The following is a 21,357-nucleotide window of genomic DNA, read 5'->3' as shown; positions in this document are numbered from 1 at the left end:
ATATCTCCATATATGGGCATAATTCCCGGAGTTTGCTGGTCCCCGACTAGACGCTCGGTCGAGCTTCTAGTCTAAAATTTAATGAAGATCTGTATAAGTCTTATGTCGCTGAATCATCTAGGTCTTGTGTAAAAAATCTTCCTTACAACTTGGAATCAGCTCAGACAGTTGTTGGTCACAAATGGTAAACATTTCACATGAATCGTAACTTCACAGGCTGCACAAAACTTAACAACCTTGGTTTAACCTATACTGTATAGTCTTCCACAAATACAAACTAGAGGATAAGAACTCTGGGGGGAAATCACCTGGGGATGGAGCAGGCATCATGGGAGGTTGAGCAGTGAGAACATGCAGGTGGTTCAGCCAGCCGCCTGCTGGGGGATAGGAGCAGCCAGAGGGGGCCCAGATGAACCAGCAGCAGAGCAAGCTGAAATGATGGCAAAAAGAGGGGTTGGACGGAGACACTGCATCAGTTAAGTATGCTGCTGTGTGGAAGATATAAGTCAGTCAAACTTTATACATAGTCCGGCTGCCAACAGGCCTCCATCAGGCTTAAAGGGATATTCCACTTTCAAAATAACTTTTGTTCTTTTTATTGTCTAATCAGGCTTTTAGGAACACCCTGAACAGTTTTTAATTTGCTTGATTCAGTATTTAGATATTTGATGTAAATGTTATCAGGCCCTCCTCCTCCAGGATCTTTCCCCCCGAGAGAGAGAGACTTTCCCCACACACACCCATTGTAACTTCAAACTCCATTTTAACCATGATAGATTCATTAAAAACACCTATTATTTTTTTCTGGTGACTCATAATACCATCCTAATACGTGAGCAGGCCGTGTTTTTTCAATAACCTTTTTCAATATTTTTTTATATTTTTGGGGGAAAATGGAAAAAGTTTAATACAATAAAAATATATTAAAGATAATTGAAAAAGGTTATTGAAAAAACACGGCCTGCTCACGTATTAGGGTCGATTCACACTCTAATAAAGAGCCTAACTAATTTCGGTTCGGCACTAGGCAAACCCAAATATGGTTCGCCTCCCCCGGTTCGGGGGGGCGTCAACCGACTAAACTCGGCTCCTCTGTGCTACCGAAATGTTGTGACCTCCCGACTTAATTTCGGTACTCAGCGGTGTCTTCTCATTCATTCAGCCCGGCTTCACGTTCATATTCTCGGCTGTGAATCCAAGGAAACAGCGGTCGTTTGGGAGGGAGACACGCCGACTTCCAAATGATTGTGGATAGCGAATACAGACAGTGGTCTCGCTCCGGCTGGAGAGTGATGGCAGGCAGGCGCACGCGTGACACACACACACACACACACACACACACACACACACACACACACACACACACACACACACACACACACACACACACAGCTTTGGTGCATGTCTCGCTACTCGCCGACCGTTTTAAAGAGAAAAGAAAAGCATAGACACAACTTTGCTAATGTTCCGTGTTGATAGGTTTTCCACGACGAGTTGTGACTGCGTGATGATATGCATGCAGCAAGAAAGGCGGCCGCGGCACGTCTATAATGTGAGCTTGTAGATTAAATGTTTTCGACAGAGTTCGAGCGTTTGTGAGAGTGAGTGAGAGAGAGAAGAGACCTATGGAAGAGACCCTGTGTCCCCGTCACTGGCGCTGCTGCCTGCTGCTGCTACTCAATGGACTTCCAGTCATTCAGCTTGCAGCGCGTGGGTCAGTCAGATATGTATCCGCCCTGCACCGCTCATGTATCGGCCACTAACGTTGTCATGCCATGGACCTCCAATATTTACAAGCGACTTCGGCACTAGCCGTTAAGAAAGTATGGATGAACTCCCCCCGAACCTAAACAATTTCGGGTCGGGGAGCCCTCCCGAACAGAAATTAGTTAGGCTCTTTAATAGAGTGTGAAACGACCCTAAGGATGGTATTATGAGTCACCATAAAAAATAATGGGTGTTTTTAATGAATCTATCATAGTTAAAATGGAGTTTGAAGTTACAATGGGAGTGTATGGGGAAAGGTCCTGGAGGAGTAGGGCCTACATGTACATCTAAATACTGAATGGAGCAAATTAAAAACTTTTCAGGGTGTTCCTAAAAGCCTGATTAGACGATAAAATTACAAAAGCTTTTTTGAAAGTGGAATATCCCTTTAAGTATGACATTAAGGTATTTTTTTTATTGGCCTAAAATGTTGTTTATATATATACATTCATGAAACCACCTGCTGAGCGCCTGTCAGCATTGAGCAATTTCTCTTATAGGGGGTAAAAGTTTGGGCCCATTCACTATACTATAAAGCATACTTGGGCAACTGGCGGCCCGGGGGCCACATGCGGCCCTCACCTTCACTTAATGTGGCCCGCTGGTTAATACCGGAATACTGATATATTATTGATTTCAGCTGTTACAATTCCAAACATGACCTGCTTTAATTCCATCAGTCTATAATAGTATAGTAGTATTAAAATGTATTTTTTATGTCCAATGTAGGTATTTGTATTTAGGTTCATAAAGTTAACATGACTATATAACTAAATGCGTTTGAAATTGAATCAAAATGTTACATTTCAGGATTCCAATAAAAACTAGAAAAACTGTTCCTTCGAAACAGTGTGGGCTCGCTTCCAACCCAACAAATAGGATACTTTAAGGTACTGTAAGGTACAGTACCTTACAGTATTGTACTGTACCTTACTATACTGTACTGCACCTTACTGTACTGTACTGTACTGTACTGCACTGTACTGTACTGTACTGTACTTTACTGTACTCTACTGTACTCTACTGTACCTTACTGTACTGTACCTTACTGTACTGTACCATACTGTACTATACTATACTGTACTCTACTGTACCGTACTGCACCTTACTGTACTGTACTCTACTGTACCTTACTATACTGTACTTTACTGTACTCTACTGTACTTTACTGTACTTTACTGTACTCTACTGTACCTTAAGGCATGTTTTCATTGCAGTTCCGGAATTTTCCCGGCAAAATAAATAATTATAATTAGCATAACTTGCCGGGAGTTTAGTTTTTTGGGTGTTTTCACATGCCCTCATCGGCAGCAAAAATACTGGTATCGCTCGTTTTCACCAAGCCATTGTGACGCGATCAAAACCAGTGTTGCCAGATTTTGCGAGAGAAATAAGCAACCAGGTGTACAAAAATAAGCCCCAAAAAGTGATATTATCTAGCCACACGAGCACTTTAAAACTATACGCATCGCCGCATCAGCTACTTGAAAATTGCCAATCTACAAGCTCACAACAAATAAACCGCAACCAGCCACTATCAATACATACAAGCAACTTTACGGAAATCAAGCCCAGAGTCGCTTATAATTAGCAGACATGGCAACACACGGACTGAAAAAAAAAAAAAAAAAAAAAACAGTCTCCCCAGTTCGGTTTGGTGCGTCTCTTCTCTCACCCTGAACGCTACAAATGGATTTAACAAAACATTCTTCATGCAACGACACAAGGTTCAGAAAGGATAGCTCATGCGTTATGCAACCTGTTGGGGGAAATCTCGCTCTTAACAGCGAAACGCTCCCCCCATGCACTTGTGGCTTGTGGGCTTGTAGATTTAGCTTTTTTTTCACGCGTCACTGTAAACGATGGATGACCATGCAGACTCGATGCTCGCTGCTCTGTAAAACACTTTTAATCATGCAACGAGGAGAAACTATTAACTAATGATGCAGCTCTTTGAGTTGGTAAAGATTCCAGCTTTCATCACAACATTACGAGCGCATCGCATCCCGTATCATCACGTTCTCCAGACCGGACTTGTATCAAAACCCACACAGTTTAATTAAAAATAGGCTATAGAATACAAACTAGAAAAGAAAATTTCCAAGAAATTTTAAGTGTGCCTGCAGCTCGCTAAGTCTGTGCAACCTTGTGTAGCGGTTGGTGTTAGCATTAGCGTTACATTTTTTAACATTAGCATTTTTTGCATAAGCTTTAACATTATGGTTCTTCATATGACACCACCCACAGCCATTTCGACTAATTAGTGGCGTTTTGGCGCAATTTTGGCCGTTATCACGGGTCGCACTTTAACGACAGTTTTTTTGAGAAAAAATTGTTTTGTGAGAAAAAAATTGTTTTGTGAGAAAAAAAAAGTTTTTTGAGAAAAAAAAATTGAGGAAAAAAAAATTTGAGGAAAAAAAAATTTTGAGAAAAAAATTTTTGAGAAAAAAAAATTGAGAAAAAAAAATTGAGAAAAAAAAATTTTGAGAAAAAAAAATTTGAGAAAAAAAAATTTGAGAAAAAAAAATTTGAGAAAAAAAAAATTTGAGAAAAAAAAATGTTGAGAAAAAAAAAATTGAGAAAAAAAAATTTTTGAGAAAAAAAAAATTGAGAAAAAAAAAATTGAGAAAAAAAAATTTTTGAGAAAAAAAAATTTTGAGAAAAAAAAATTTTTGAGAAAAAAAATTTGAGAAAAAAAAAATTTGAGAAAAAAAAAGAATTATGATACCAGCCGCGAGTCTGTACGACAAACGGTTCATGAGTTATAGAGGCACTTCCTGTTTGGCGAAGGACACTTCCTGTTACAGAGGGGGCGGGGCTTAATCAATTACAGCTCATCCCTATTGGCCGGAAAAAGACCAAAGTTGTGTGTGCATTTTAAAGTTTAAATCACGTTGCTAGGCAAAAGTATGGCAGAGTTATGTGGCGCCAAGGTTTCTGGTTTTTTTTCGGAGTCCCCCATTCTAAGTCAATGGGGTTTTTGGGCGTCGTTTTTTGCGAATTACATCGCAATCGTATCGCGGATCGGAAAGAAAAGTAATAGCACACCATTCCCGGCCGAGCCGCACATTTTGATGTATATATTGCGGGGGTGGCGTAAATTGTGCGGCAGTTATTACGTGCCGAAGTTTCCCCCATTCTAAGTCAATGGGGTTTTTTGGCGTCGTTTTTTGCGAATTACGTCGCAATGGTAACGCGGATCGGAAAGAAAAGTAATAGCACACCATTCCCGGCCGAGCCGCACGTTTTGATGTATATATTGCGGCGGTGGCGTAAATTGTGCGGCAGTTATTACGAGCAGAAATTTGCAAGAACATTACTTACTGACTGACTGACTGACTTAAGTATGGCGGATTACAATAAGTGTTCTGCTATTGCATAGCAGGCACACTTAATAAGTTTGAACCATGAGCAAGCTCAGAAGGTCGCTGCATGATGCAACGTGTTGCACTTGTGGGCTTGTAGATTATTAGCTGTGTTTTCTTTCTTCACGCGACACCATAAACGAAAGAAATAGACTTCTGCTGTGTTTGTCAATGCGATTCTAGCCTAAATAATTAATCCCCTATTCAAGGTGAAGCTGTAGACCTACTTTATTTCTATATTCCTTTACATTCAGGTCGTTTTCAATCCCAGATACAATGTTTTAAACTGTTAACTGGCTCCTTTCATGCACCTGGTTGTCAAAAAAACGGCAAATTCACGGCATGCGTTTTCACTGGAGGGAAACTTGTATTGTCACGGTACTTTAAGCAAAAAATACTAGGTATTTTCCCGTCAAATTTCGGCCCCCAAAACTGCCGGGACACAAAATAAGTGGCCGTTTTCACATGGCGTGAATTTCAAAATTGCCGTCATTTTTGAAAAAACTCCCAGAAGTTTTGCTCAGTGAAAACGGGGCTTTACTGTACTTTACTGTACTCTACTGAACCTTACTGTACTTTTTACTGTACTGTACTGAACCTTACTGTACATATTCTGTGTTATTTATGTGTTCTAGGGGTGTATATTGAGTGATACTGTAGGTTAACAATCCCAGATCACATCTGTCCTCCACTATGTCTATAACCAAGGCGTTCTTCTATGTGGCCACTCCAGACTGAGGAGTGGAGCATGACTTTTATTGTGTTTGTGGATCTGATTTGAAAATGCATTGGTTGTGATATCTCCCTGACAAACCAACAACAACCACTAATACGGCTGAGTGTCCCTGCGGGTTCTAGGATATATACTGTAAATCCCATTGCCCGGGATCCTAAAACCTTATTCTTTTTAAGTAAAATTTCTAAAACACTACAAAACATGTCTCAAAGACAAATACAAGCAAACGTCTCCACAGTAACAGTTGTGTGTGTGTGTGTGTGTGTGTGTGTGTGTGTGTGTGTGTGTGTGTGTGTGTGTGTGTGTGTGTGCGCGCGCGTGCGTGCGTGCGTGCGTGTGCGTGCACATTGTAAATCAACTTCATAGCAGTATTAAGTGGTCCATCTATGTTTTTTTATTAATAATAAAATCTGCAAAATAACAAGTAACTGAAGCTGTCAAATGCTGTATTTATAGTAGAGTATATGTAACAAAAATGGAAAGTAGAGTAAAAGTACCTCAAAATTGTACTGTAGGTACAAGTACTTGTATATACTTGAGTAAATGTACTTGGTTACTTGCAGCACCACTAGCCTTACATTAAGACGTCTCTGCCGAGACTTTCGCATTGTCACTGCAGGGCCGACTTATGTAAGGCTACATCACCACAGAACAGCCAATGACAGCCAAGCCTTTAATCACAGCTGTGTCAATCAGTAGAGTGTAGAGGGACATTTATTTATAGTTTTAACTATAACTATAGTTTTATACATCACACAGCTTAGACATTTGGATCAAATCAGACAGCAGACCTGTGTGAACGCATTGATATAAATAGCATATCTGAAGTGTGAATATTGCAGCCACAGCGACTTAATATAAACATGGGTCCCTTTCCCCTGTCTCACTCTGTCTCCACTCACTAAACCCATTGAAAATGCATTGGGTGCTTAAAGTTAAACATTTTTATTTTTTTATAATTAAACTACAAAACATTTCAAAACCAAAAGTACAAGCACACGTGTCCTCAGTAAGCTGAACACATAAAAATTTGAATGGTGTTGAAAGGTGTAAGCGTTTAAGAGATGAATCGCGCCAAAGTTTTGAGGATACTGACTGACTGACTGATAGATAAATAATGAAGATAACATACGTGTGCTCGCCTTCCAGGCGAGCCCACAATAACAAAAGAATATAGCTGCAAGCAGCGATAAAGTGTCCAAGCCATAAAAAGCAGGAAAGCAAAAAAGCATCAAGGGAAAGCAAAGAAGAAATCAAAGAAAAACTAGAAGCAGTGTTCTTCCGAACAGGACTCCGGCAGGTCAGGTACGTTTTTTTGGGCCTACTGGTGACTCTATAATAGGCCAAAGTGAAAAGGGTGCCATGCATTCTTGGGCCTTTCACAGCAATCGGATGCTGCATGCGGGATTTGAGGCATTTTGTTCCAAAAATGTGTTTTTCAAAAGTTGACCCGCTGGTGGCGCTATAACAGGCCAATGTGAGAAGGGTGGCATCTGTTCCTTGGCCTAGTGGGAATGTGTGTGCAAAATCTCACACACATAGCAGGCTGCATTCATGATTTGAGACATTTTGTTCAAAAAGGAGCAATCCTGCAAACCTTGGAATTCAATGTTAGCCAATTAGGTAGAATATGATATCGGACAAATCCGTCATGATTACATCACTGTAGAGATACTGTGTACTGATTTGTCGGATAAAATCTGAAGGAGTAATATCGAAGAGTGTGTTTTTGGCCTTCTGGTGGCGCTATAAATGGCAGATGTGAAAATGCAGGGCACAGGTTTTTCTTTGGCCTCTGGGAAGTGTGCATACAAAGTTTTACACTAATCGGTGGAGTTATAGGTAAAAGCACAAAAAAAAGCTTGATGTACAAGTACACCCCCTGGACATGACACTAGTATGTCGCAGGGACTTACCCCCCTATCCAACCCTTGATGCTGAATGCCAAGCAGGGAGGCATCTTTTAGAGTCTTTGGTATGACCCGACTGGGGTTTGAACCCAGATCTCCCAGTCTCAGGGCAGACACTTAAACCACTAGGCCATTGAGCTGGTACATGATATCATTGCAATCCTTGGCCATCACAACATAGGTGTAGACATCACAGTTTGTATTAGAATGCTTGGTTCAGGAGTTATGATGCAAAATACATTATTTAGTAATGGCGGATATTAAAATACGCATCAAGGAGGGGCATTTTTGGGAAGGCTCCATATCAGACATTGTTCAAGGACCCAAACTGTACAAGTCTACCAAATTTCAGGGTTTTATGCTTCTATAGTTAGATCAGACGTGTCAACATTAAAGAGTTTGACATACACACATGCCATGGGCATCCAGGATGTTAACATCAACTCAACCCAACTTGGGGTTTGAACTCACAACCTTCCATATATCAAGCACAGGCACTACCCACTACACTACTGCAGTCACACATAATTGACCAGTCATTAGAAAAAAAGGTTTCATGTAATGTACTTGACACACTGAGTGCCTTCTTTCAAAATGATATAGCGCCCCCCTTTGGCCAGTTGGGGTAAGATTGGTTTCAGTGATATTTGGACTAACCCTCTACAGTAGTTCATCATGAAAATTTGACTTTGCATGTATGTTTTAGAGGCAGAAGAATAACTTGCATAAAACTGCAATATTCATTGAATTATTAAAAAAGAATGTTTCAATTTAAAAAAGATCCGATCTGACAGATCTTTAGATATTGGTCCAAAGTTCATGTAAAAAAGGTTCTGTGCACGTGTAGCGAAAAGTCCGGAATAAAAGCGGGTTTAAGCGTTTACAAACTGCTCAAAATGGCGGAAAATCTAAGGGCGGAGCTTACTTAACAAAGACACAGATGACTTCCGCTTGAGTCAAGGCACGCGTGTAAGCAAGTTGCATGTCTTTAAACGAAACAAGGCATTACTTATGCCCGTTTAAAGTTTCAGCTTCGTATAGCGCCCCCCTTTGGCCAATTGGAATAAGATTGGTTTCAGTGATACTTGGACTAACCCTCTACATCTTTGCCAAATGCCATGAACGTGTCACTTTGCATGTATGATTTAGAGGCAGAAGAATAATTTGCATAAAACTGCAATATTCAGTGAATTATTAAAAAATAATGTTTCACTTTAAAAACAATCCGCCGAGACAGATCTGACTGTATTGGTCCAAAGTGTATGTAAAAAAAAGTGGTCCCATCCTCTTTTACAGTACACTTTAAGACATAATAAGACATAATAAGACAGAATAAAGCCATAATAAGAAATAATGTGTTGGTAATTAGAGCTAATATATTTTATTAGACAGAAACAAAGACAGAATAGTAGAAAGAGCGAATACATTCTCTGGCGCCGTCACCTGCCGCGGAACTGCAGCGGCAGACACTGCCGCACGACCGCTAGTTCGACCAGCAGTCGCACTGCATCGCCGGCGATAGGACCAGCAGTCCCGCCAGTAGGACCGGCGGCCGCCGCACGGACCGGCAGGTCCCGTAGCGGTAAACAGCCCGTCCGTGCGGTGGTGGCTGCCGCGGCAGTTACCAGCAATGCCGGTGCTATTCTGTCTCAGCCACCACCGCACGGACGGGCAGTTTACCGCTACGGGACCTGCCGGTCCGTGCGGCGGCCGCCGGTCCTACTGGCGGGACTGCTGGTCCTATCGCCGGCGATGCAGTGCGACTGCTGGTCGAACTAGCGGTCGTGCGGCAGTGTCTGCCGCTGCAGTTCCGCGGCAGGTGACGGTGCCAGAGAATGTATTCGCTCTTTCTACTATTCTGTCTTTGTTTCTGTCTAATAAAATATATTAGCTCTAATTACCAACACATTATTTCTTATTATGGCTTTATTCTGTCTTATTATGTCTTATTATGTCTTAAAGTGTACTGTAAAAGAGGATGGGACCAAAAGGTCAGTTTTGCGCATGTGACGCGAAAATCCCAGGAGGAGATAGATTTTTACTGTTTTTCATATAATTCATAATGGTGGGAGTACTAAAGGTCAGAGGTCAAAAGTCAGAGTGTAAAAGTTGTTCGGCATGAGGAGACGCATAAGTGTATACAGGTTTCATGGCTGTACCTCAAACAGAGCATGAGCTATACCTGTTCAAAGTTTGCAAGTTTGCAAGGCTTCCTACAGCGCCACCCTTTGGTCGATTGTTGCGAGCTTCGTGTTTTAGCCGTTTGGCATAGTCCCCTGCCATACTGCCGAGTTTCGTAAAAAGTGACTGCACGGTCAAGCCACTAGAGAAAAGTGGCGGAAGAAGATGAAGTCCAATATCAATGAGTGGCCTTTGCCACTGCGTGGCTTGGCCACTAATAATTTAGGATTCCAATTCAAAAGAAGCAAAAATAGCAAACAAGCTCAAAACGCATCGCGCTGCTCGTAGATCTGCTATTTTTGCTTCTTTTGTATGAGATACTAACTAGAATGACAAAGTAGGACGTAGCAATATGCAGTGTGGCCCTCTGGAGTGAAGGTGGAAATATAGTGGCCCTCGCCATCATCAAAGTTGCCCACCCCTGCTATAAAGGAAAAGAAATACCCCCCAAAAAATCTGCTTTAAGTACCATGTGTGGGGTCAAACTAGGGGTTTTTATGAATTATTCTGAATCCATTGCAAGCATTTGTTTTGCATGAAAAACGTTCCTTGGGCAAAAAACACCCCCCAGGAAATTGTGAAAAGCGATGACTCATCACTAAACTATAGTTTTCTTGGGCTGTTTTTAGCCCAAGGAATGTTTTTTCCAGCCAAACAAATGCTTGCAATGGATTCAGAATAATTAAAACCCCCTAGTTTGACCCCACATGCTACTTTAAGTAGATTTTTGGGGGTATTTTTTCCTTTAGTATAGTGTATAATAAGTGAATGGGCCCCACACTTTTACCCCATAAAAGGAATTGCTCAATGCTGACAGGCAGTCAGCAGGTGGATTCATGACTGTATGTATATAGACAATATTTTAGGCCAATAAAATAAACTATATACCACATTTTATTCAGCCCCCCCAAAAACTGTGAAAATTGATGACACATCACTAAACCATAGTTTATCGGTCTGTTTTTAGCCCAAGGAATGTTTTTCATGCAAAACAAATGCTTGCAATGGATTCAGAGTAATTAAAACCCCCTAGTTTGACCCCTCACATGCTACTTAAAGCAGATGTTTTGGGGGGTATTTTTTCCCTTTATGGTATAGTAAGTGATGTGCCCCAAACTTTTACCCCCTATAAAAAAAATTGCTCAATGCTGACAGGCGGTCAGCAGGTGGATTCATGACTGCATGTATATAGACAACATTTTAGGCCAATAAAAAAAACTATATAGGCCTACCTTAATTTCATACCCCACCTGAGGGGCAGCCGGACTAAGAGAGAATCATTAAATTACTCACCAACGCCACTAGTGTTCTGTGTTCCATTCCAGGGAGTGTGGAGTGTGGTCCATCTCCGCCTCCAGGAGCCCCAGCAGGAGTGTGCATCCCTGGTAGAAGTGTGCACTGCCTGAAAGCTCAGAGGTGGTGGAGGAGCTGGTCGGTGACATGCGTATACTGTAGGTGAGAAGTGACTGTTTGAATGAAAAAAGGTCCCCTATTGTATGGCCACACCCACGTACACTTAAACCCTGCTCTTATATTCCCAGGTGCTGCCAGAACCTGAGTTAGGGCCACTCTCACCAACCCAGGGAGGTTTATCGATCACCAATGATTGACCCTCTTCCAGCCAGCCATCTGGGGATGAATGTATCTCTTCAGTAGCCCATAATATTGGGGTCCTTTGGCTGCAGCTTGTGCGAGCAGTGGTAGGGGAAGGACATAATGTTAGTCGTCGGCCTTGCAGTTCTGGCAGTCAATGCAGATTAAGGAGACATGGAAACATGATTGTCAAGCAACAGCAGCACTTTCTTCTCCAGGTGTCTGCATCATAGGTTGGTGAAGTGACGCAAGACGACAACAAAGTCTTCTTGTCATGTCATAAAACCAGGGGGCCCATCCCGGATGAAGTGTGGCTGGAACCTTTTCCGAGCAAAGTCAGAAATGTCAGTATCATGGTTAATGTCAAGTCCGCATGGATGGCATTGATGACAACAGAAATGCACCCAGGGGCTGCTATTACGGTCTATCGCCACAAGATGGCTCTTTTAATCAATGCATAATTATGTACCTCTATGCTCCAAATTTGGGCAATTAAGCTTTCAGCCTGATCAAACCCCCATTGTCTGTCATTATTAAAAAATATATAAAACATGAAGCGAACTAAAATAAAAATATTTCTGAGAAAACAAGAAGCTATTTTCAGCAAAGAGGTTTGGGGTAGGGGGAAAAAAGCATCCCAAGTACAAGTTTTACAAGGATTGATTGATTTATGATATTAACTTTACCAATAATAGAATTACTGATACATTCTCAATAAATGAATGTATGAGTTCATCATTCATTAATCATTAAATAAGCGTTAGATACATGCAAGAATTTGAATTTGCTGGCTAATTGTGACAACACGGATAGCTTATCTGGAATAATAAATATACATTCAATCTAGCTTTTGAGCGGTGGTAAACCGCTCCATAGAGTGGCTGTGCGTGTGTCTGTAGCCATTTTTCGTCAGCGTTTTGCCACAGCAATGTGTTTTCCTCAGCGTTTTGCCATAGCAATATGTGTGTGTGTGTGTGTGTGTGTGTGTAGGCATATTATCACATTACATCACCAGTTACATCCTAGACCTATCTGTAGCCACTTTTCCTCAGCGTTTTGCCATAGCAATGTGTTTTCCTCAGCGTTTTGCCATAGCAATATGTGTGTGTGTGTGTGTGTGTGTGTGTGTGTGTGTGTGTGTGTGTGTGTGTGTGTGTGTAGCCATATTACATCACATTACATCACCAGTTACATCCTAGACCTATCTGTAGCCACTTTTCCTCAGCGTTTTGTCATAGCAATGTGTTCTCCTCAGCGTTTTGCCATAGCAATATGTGTGTATAGCTTACATCACCAATTACATCCTAGACCTATATCCTAGTCTTTTTCCTCAGTGTTTTGCCATAGCAATGTGTGTGTGTGTGTGTGTGTGTGTGTGTGTGTGTGTGTGTGTGTGTGTGTGTGTGTGTGTAGCTTGTATTACATCACCAATTACCAATTGAAGACGTTATACAAGCACGACCACCGCTCACTTCACATTGGGTGTGATTTTTAAATGTTAAAACGGCTTGCAATACAGAGGTAAGCTATGTTCTTTTTAAATCTGGAACTTATCCAACGAGCTAATTGGCCACACAACAACCGCGGGGCTGTACAGTACAGGAATGCCTTTGATGTAGGCTTAGGCTACCGCGGGGTTGTTCCTTAAAACATCCATGGTTTGTCCACAAGATGGGGTGAAGGTAACCACAACAATCTAATTGTTTCCTCCTGAGCAATCCACGACCCTGACCTGAGCCTCGATTTAAATTATATTATCAACACATAAAAACTGTCAAAACTGTAGGCCCTACCCCAGTACCCCACCATTACTTACGAGGGTCAAGAAGACGGAGAAACATGATCGTATTAGTAAGTTTAGAAAACACACATTCTCACTGAAAGTCACACCAAGCAAGCATGCAAACAGAATCGCCTGCAATAATCTAATTCGAACAGAGCGCTTAAATTGGACGTTTGACGTCAGCGGTCGATACCAAACCGCCGGCTCCTGCAGGCTCACCAAACACAGGGCTGAGGAACAAGCGGGGTGGAAATGCTAAACGCCTCAGCACAGCAACTCCGCTCGGTTTAGCCTCTGGTGTTTCACTGATACGATCGCGTCCCCACCCGCCATGCAGATTTTTCGCGGACGGAGGAATTCGAGCCTTTTATTGACACCCCTAAATATTGCACGGACCACTGTAATGGCCGATCAATGTACTGTCTGAAATTACAGTACATCCCCGATGAGTGCTTCCGCATTGGCTGATCCAGAGCTGTCATTGCGGGAGAATGAATAACGCGAAATGTAGCTCATTTATTCAACAACCAAGGGGACGCACGCGGATTATACAATGCATCTATGTGGTGGGATTTATGGTAAGTGACACATGTATGCAGATGTGTGTGTGTGTTGCTGCCATGCTGATAGACAGTAAGCCGTGCAATGCTTTCAGTCATGCTTTCATAACTCACATGGGACACATTATTTGACGTTTGTTTACTTTCATTTAGAATTCTACTGTTTACCTACTGTTCATGATTGCATCAAAGAGGACATTGTGTTAATGTGTTTGACTGAAAGGCAGGTTTTCATGGCGACTCAGACTGAGACATGACATATGTCATCAGAGGTGGACTATGTCACATATTTCATGTCTCAGTCTGACAATATGTCCCTATATTATTGTCCATATCATTAATCAAATGATTGACATGGTAGAACTGTATTAAACATGCGAGCATGTTATTTTAAATATTCTTAGCAAGGTCAATGACTCATGTCATGTGTCCTCTAGAGTCCAGACAGTAGACTACAGGTTGAACAACAGCACAGGGGTGGTCAGCAAACTGCAATGCTTTGCATAGTAAAAGGGCCCAAAGTCCCAAACACATAATATTGATCACACACAGAAGAGGGAGTCCAAGCTGGGCACAACGATTGTGCCTAGCTTGAACACAGAGGTAAAGTTTTACTAGTATGTCAAGTGTTCAATATTCATTTACACCCTACCTAGTCTACCTATAGTTGACCAGGGTCCCACAGGCCACAGGGTACTATCCTCCTACCTTTTCCCCTCTACAATGTACAGCTACAGGCTATGTTTGGTGAAGATACAGTACAATACAGTATTTGGTTTAGAGTCTAAATACTGTACTTCACCAAAAATAGCCGGTATACAGGATAGGCTTGTAGATCTGCCATTTTTGCAGAATGCTTGCCTCAGAAATTCTGTGAAGAATTAGGGATGATAGGGTTTCAGTGGTTATTGGGAAATGAGCAACTGTGTGACTTAAATAAAATCTTTTGAATGAGTTTCATAAGCTGTCAGAGATGCAGACAAACCGGTTTAGTGTTGTGTTAGTGTTTTGATTGTACCTGGACACATTCTGTGTTTTAGTAAATTGCCATAATAATTGTTTTTGTGCTTCATTTTGACCACGGATTTCTAGTGTTCTAGAAATGTATACCAGGGACAGTATGGTATGGTATATTTGTAGACTACTAGTTTAATTCACCCAACCACCCCATGCATTATGTCATCTGCCCTGTTTCCACAGGACCTATTTGGGGTGAGCATGATCATCCCTCTGTTGAGCCATCATGTGAAGGCCCTTGGAGCCAGTCCCACGGTGGCTGGGATTGTAGGTGGGTGTGTCCATCCTGTTGGATCTGTAAACTGTAATCTATTTTTTAATACAGTTAATACTGATATGAGAGAGAAAAAAAGAACGTCTAAATGACCAGTTTCTCATGGAATACGTTTTGGAACACCAAGCAAAGACAATGCTCCTTATTTCACCATCTCTGTTGCTCATTTGCTCCAAAACCATTTAGAGTTGGTCTGTAATGTCTGTAATAAGCTTCCATGCTTCATATTTTGCTTGACAGTTTATACTTGATATTGTTATAGTCTCATTCTATATATATATATATATATATATATATATATATATATATATATATATATATATATATATATATATATGTATATATGTTTGTGTGTGTGTTGCCCAGAGTCAGTGCCATTGATTATTCATGTCAACATTGTAAAATACTCTGTTAATTTAAATCTAAAGAGTGTAAATTGCAGTGTGTTTATTGCAGGATCTACGTATGGGATCTTACAGTTGTTCTCTAGCACAATAGTTGTAAGTATTGACTTAGTTTTTTTTTCTCCCCTGCCTGAAATAACCCAGATGTCTAAGCAAATTTTGCCCTGGCGAACTGGTGGTTGCTGGCCTGAATTCCATGTCTGGAATGTCAAGGAAACAATAAACAGTGTCCGTAACACTGGGGCCTTAGGTTTACAAACATGCAAGAATGGTACAACCATACATTACTCATGCACTTGATCAAATGGAATATACTCTTTTATGATAGTCCAATTATATAAAACAAAGTACTGAGGGCACACCAATATTAGTGGTGTGCTGATGACCTTGGTAAGTAAGTATATGAAGGTGAAAAAAAAAAGAAAAAAGGCTGCACACCCATAGCCAGGATGCAGGATTTATTTACAGAGGAACCCAATGTTTCTCTGTAAATACATTCTGCTTCGTGGCTATGAGTGTGCAGCCTTTTTCTTCACCTTCATATACATTGTTATTTTGCCTCCACAGATTGACAATTGCCATTTATCTGAAAGGTCAACGGTGAGGTGATGCACAGCAATGTCCAAACCATTAACTTGCCAATTAACATCATCAGATTCCTCTGAAACCAAGATGTTCTTTAGCTCTACAGTAAACATGGCTTCTAAAGAGACAGATTCTCAGAGCTCCCCAACTTACTTCCCCTCTGCCTGTGACTACAGAAATTGGTTTAAATCTTTGGGGTCATGCGACAAATTAAAGGGAGAAGGAGTCATTTGTGCACACACTGGCAGGGAAGGATGGCGTGAACAGCCAGGTCTCTATGGTAATCCCCGCAGGCTACATCCAAAACATAGCAAATTCAATTGGTCCTAATTTCATTATATCATCAGGCTGTGTGTGTGTGTGTGTGTGTGTGTGTGTGTGTGTGTGTGTGTGTGTGTGTGTGTGTGTGTGTGTGTGTGTGTGTGTGTGTGTGTGTGTGTGTGTGTGTGTGTGTGTGTATGCGCGCGCGTGTGATATCTGTGCATAATAAGGGACCATTGGAGGCGCCTAGGCAGCTTGGTTGAGAGAGTGAAAGTTTAGGATTCCTCTGGTTTCTGGTCACCTGATCATATTCACATGGTTTAGCCTCTGGGACTGAGAACAGAACACAAACTAATTTTCCCTGAGTTGTCAAACATAGGGCTATAGTGATATATGGAGATACTTTTCTTTGTTCTCTCACTCATTTATAGCAAACTGAACAGAGAGGTTTGGGTTTAATACCGCTTATCTTCGTTTTATTGTGAATAACATAGAAATTACTTAGAAAATAGTAATTAAGAAAGAAAAAAGCATGGTTTTTGTGCTTGGTCAGTGTAAATAAAAATTGCAGTTGTTTTAATGCTTCCCAATGAAATAATTTACATTACTCCCAAAAAGTCCAAAAATATGAACAGTTCAGTTGTAAGTCAGTATAACCTGTCTTCAGGTGACAATGGTGCTTGCCACTCCAATACGTGACTTTGTGTGTCCATGCAAAATGGACAGTGTATCAAATACTTATTACGTATCCGTATGTCCCTTTTCTGGGACATTGGACAATATAATGATGAGCCGTCATGTGGGTCTATCCTGTGACATGTGGGTCTATCATCATCATCACCACGGGTGTGATTTTTATTTCCTTTACTCTGGGAATTGTGGCCACTATACTTCACTAATGAAGGCATGTGTGGGGCATTTAGTTTGCCAACTTCTCTCCTGCCCAGGTATTTCTGCTAGGATTCCAGAAGGAGATCTAATGAGGCTAAACCCCACTAACTAACCCCTCTAAATATCAAAATATAGTGGATAACTTCAAGGGTTTGTTCCACTGAGCTGTATTACTGACGGCTATCTCCTGCGTGTGATTGGCAGGGCAGCTGGAGTGATGTAGTGGGCAGGCGGTACTCCCTGTTGACCTGTCTGCTGCTGAGCACATTGGGCTATGGTCTGCTGGGGATGTCCACCAGCATCGCTTTCTTTGTCCTCGCTCGCATTCCTGTTGGTAAGTTACTGTGTACCTTGAGCTAAAAAGTTTGGGAACCACCCAAACCTTTTAGCTCAAGACCCAAATGAGACGTTTGCCCTGGACACAAACTAGTGAAAATAGCAGATCGACAAGCTCACAACGTGGTGCGGGGTTACACGTTGTGAGCTTGTAGATCTGGTATTTTCACTACTTTTTTTAATGTATTCATGGAAATTATATATTTTTTTATTTCGTTCATGAAATACTTTAGAAAAATGTTGGAATTGTTTTCAACATGAAAAGTTGTGACTTTTTAGGGATTTAGGAAACAAAAAAAGGGGATATTTACTTGCGACCCTTAGAAATTGGTTCACGACCCAAACATGGGTCCTGATCCACTGTTTGGGAGACAGTGGTGTGACTTTAGGTACAGGATGATATGGGATTGAGTTCGGTTGACATCTGTTCACAACACTCATGGGTTTCTGTCCATTCTTTGATGCTTTCTGACACTCCAATAGATACGGCTGTTCAGCCCTTTAGTAATTTACAATTATAAATACTACAATGTGTACAGCAGCAATTGCAGTACACTGCTACCCAGTAAAGACATGACATTGTGTACAGACCGGAGCACGGTATCAATAATCAGATTGTGCTTATCTCGACTCTTTCTCTCTCCCAGGGCTGTTCAAGCATTCCTTGTCCATATGCAGAGCTCTGCTGTCTGACCTGGTGTCTGAGTCGGAGCGCCCTCTAGTGATGGGACACTTCAACGCAGCCTCCAGCGTGGGCTTCATCCTGGGCCCCGTGGTTGGCGGCTACCTCACTGAGCACGAGGGAGGCTTCTATACGTCCTCCTTCACCTGCGCAGCCATCTTCCTCCTGAACGCAGGTGAGAAAGACAAAAGGTCAGAGAGAGAAATAAAACTTGAAAATGGTAGATCTACAAGCTGTAATAGCCAAGGTATAAAATCGGGCTAAAGTGGTTTATATATTATGTTTTATAATACTATCATTTGTACCTGCAAAGTAACTATTAACTAAAGTTTTCAAATAATTGTTGTGGAGTAAAAGTACAATATTTGGATCCAGTATAGTGGAGTAGAAGTAAAAGTACTGGAAATTGGAACTTGTAAAAGTAGATAGATAGATACCTTTATTATCCCACGGGGGAAAATCAGTTGGCCAGAGGCAGCACAGCAGTTTAAGTTTAAGTTTAAGTAAAAGTACTCTTATGTACAGTAAAAAAAAAAGCAAGGCACAATAAAAAGAAGAATATAAACATAAAGTGTCAAAAAGCTGTCACAAAAAAGAAGAATATATACATAAAGTGTCCAAGAAACATTCAACGCTCATACTGTAAGTGTCACGTCACACACAAATAGCAATACTCAAAGCACAACTTAACAATGCAGTGCCAAACACAAGTGTACAGTCAATGCTAGTCAGTGCAACACAAGAATCTCACCGCCATGTCAACACACTCACAGCAATAGTACTCAATTCTACCAACACAACCCAATAGTGCAGGGCCAAAAAAAGTCCACATTCAGTGGAAATAAATAAAGAATAAGTACAAATACCTCAAAATAGTACTGAAGTACAGTACTTAAGTAAATGTATTTAGTTACTTTACACCACTATAAAACGGGTGCTTGAAAGTTTGAATCACTTGTGTTCATTTTGTTCCAGGCCTGGTGTGGATGCTGCCCTGGAGCGAGACACTCGTCTACCGCACTGACGCCAACTCCAACAGAAGCACCGCCGAGGCCTGCAACGACAACAGCATGGACAGCTCTGCGTACAACAACTGTTCCCACCAAAACAACCACCATCCGCTGGCGACGGAGGAGACGAGGCCGAGAAAGCTCCCCCCGGGGGGCATCAGCTGGGGAGAGGTGTCCTTGCTCCAGCCTGCCTGGAGGCAGCTGTCCTCGGTGGTGTCAAAGATCCACATGGTGGCCTCCTCTGACATGTGGGACCTGTTCTTGGTGCGGCTACTCATGGCCATAGCCATCATGCTCTACTACAGCAACTTCTCTCTAGCCATGGAGGAGCGCTTCTCCCTGAAGCCCAAGGTGACGGGCTACCTGATCAGCTACAGCAGCACCTTGGGGGCGCTGGCCGGGTTCCTGGTGGGTCCGGTGACGCGTTGCCAGCTGTACGCTGACAACATGTCAGGCCTGCTTCTCCACTCCACCGTGCTCACGAGTTTGCTAATTTTTTTGTACGCTGCCGCGCCCAGTGTCTGGCAGGTGTTGCTCAGCTCCACCTTCTTTGCGATCTCCACCACCATCGGACGCACCTGCATCACGGATCTGGAGCTGCAGAGGGGAGGGGTCCAGGCCAGCGGGACTCTGATCGGAGCTGGGCAGTCTGTAACGGCGGTGGGCCGTGTCCTGGCCCCTCTCCTGTCAGGCCTGGCCCAGGAGTTCAGCCCCTGTGGTCCTGCAAGTCTGGGTGTGATCCTGGCGCTCGCCGCTGTGGGCCTACTACTCATTAGAATCCCCAAGTGGGACGGGAGGGGGAAGTCAAAATTGGCCAAACTGAGAAAAGTAGAGTGAACGAATAGATATAGAATTCTAATGTTTTGAAGGGGTCCAGCGATGGGGGGATTGCTCTCTCTGGATACGATCGTTTTTCGCTGGAGTGTGTTGTTTCATTGATGCGATTCTGGGTTGCGTCAGGCCAGCCTCACCTGAAGAGAGTGCAACATCACAGGGATCATAAAGAGCTGGTCATCACTGGAATTGCGGCCCTCCTGTCGGAAAGAGAGGATTTAGAAAGACAAAGTACAGCACTGATAAGACAAGACCAGCCACTGTCTGTCAAGGCATTGGGCCCCAACAGGTTTGGTCTAGAGTCTAGTATAGACTGTATCGCCCGTTAATTGTGGCTACGACACTGTATACGTTTTTTAAATATATATAAGAACAATGCAGAAATTATCTTATTTACCTTATCTATAACCACTATGCAGTCCAAATGTCCCTGACTTTTGGTCTTTCTTTATTGTACTGATGCACTACATGTCCCAGAATACACTTTCATCATTGTCACAGGAAGAGGAAAGGGACCCTCTTTGATGTTACAAAGAGCAATATTTAGATGTACATGAATCCACCTCAGGATGTCAGATGGTAGCTTTGGAGTTGCCACATTGGTAATCTAACTCTGTACTACCTTTATGCCACTCATTTCTGCCAGTGCACTGTTTGTGGCAGTGTTCCCACAGTGGTATTGGAGCCTTATTCATTTTTATACTAGTGTTTAGTCCAGTTTTATTTTAGTTTTTTCACTTCTAGATTTCTTTTGTTTATTTTAAAATTTGACTAATTTATCCGGAGGTATAAATGGGGATTTGGAAAAAAAATTATTTGCATTTTCTGAATTACTGTTCATGCAATTACACACTACCATACTCATTAAAACACAAGATTACAGATTAATTTACAGAAGTGCTTGAATTTGTAAATTCAGATCCAGAATTAATGGAAGGAAGTCACAGTGAATAAAGTTTTATATGAAATCTTAAATGTCACATTGTGTACATTAGTTACTGGGTTGTCAACTTTGGACTTGGCTGGAGTGAAAATGTCATGGCCTGTATATTTTGCAGTTGTACCAAATAAAAAGTGTTTGATTCTGCATAGAAAGACAACCTTAAATGAACATTAATAAGAAAAAACATAACCGATATTATGGAAGGCTATTTGAGACCCCATTTTT

The 21,357-nt window shown here is 41.8% G+C and overlaps 1 protein-coding gene across 1 annotated transcript; it reads left to right on the top strand.

Moving 5' to 3' along the window:
• The first annotated feature begins 13,641 nt into the window (after window positions 1-13,641).
• Window positions 13,642-21,077, top strand: mfsd9 (major facilitator superfamily domain containing 9). The gene is made up of 6 exons (XM_080753312.1): window positions 13,642-13,913; window positions 15,096-15,183; window positions 15,643-15,686; window positions 17,532-17,661; window positions 18,311-18,520; window positions 19,321-21,077. Exons 1-6 carry the CDS (start codon window positions 13,827-13,829, stop codon window positions 20,190-20,192), a joined length of 1,431 nt encoding a protein of 476 aa, XP_080609438.1. The 5' UTR covers window positions 13,642-13,826; the 3' UTR covers window positions 20,193-21,077.
• The last annotated feature ends 280 nt before the right edge of the window (window positions 21,078-21,357 follow it).

Source organism: Nannobrachium achirus (genome assembly GCF_963921795.1).
Source record: "Nannobrachium achirus genome assembly, chromosome: 22".
Classification (NCBI taxonomy): Eukaryota; Metazoa; Chordata; class Actinopteri; order Myctophiformes; family Myctophidae; genus Nannobrachium; species Nannobrachium achirus.
Note: the sequence above shows the minus strand (reverse complement) of the source record. Positions and strands in the feature narration are given on the sequence as shown.

Bases quoted from the DNA above. Each gene is read 5' to 3' on its own strand.
- mfsd9 (XM_080753312.1), top strand. From the start codon at position 13,827: ATGAATAACGCGAAATGTAGCTCATTTATTCAACAACCAAGGGGACGC. The intron at 13,914-15,095 runs GTAAGTGACACA...CTGTTTCCACAG, and splicing joins TCTATGTGGTGGGATTTATG to GACCTATTTGGGGTGAGCAT. The intron at 15,184-15,642 runs GTGGGTGTGTCC...TGTTTATTGCAG, and splicing joins CACGGTGGCTGGGATTGTAG to GATCTACGTATGGGATCTTA.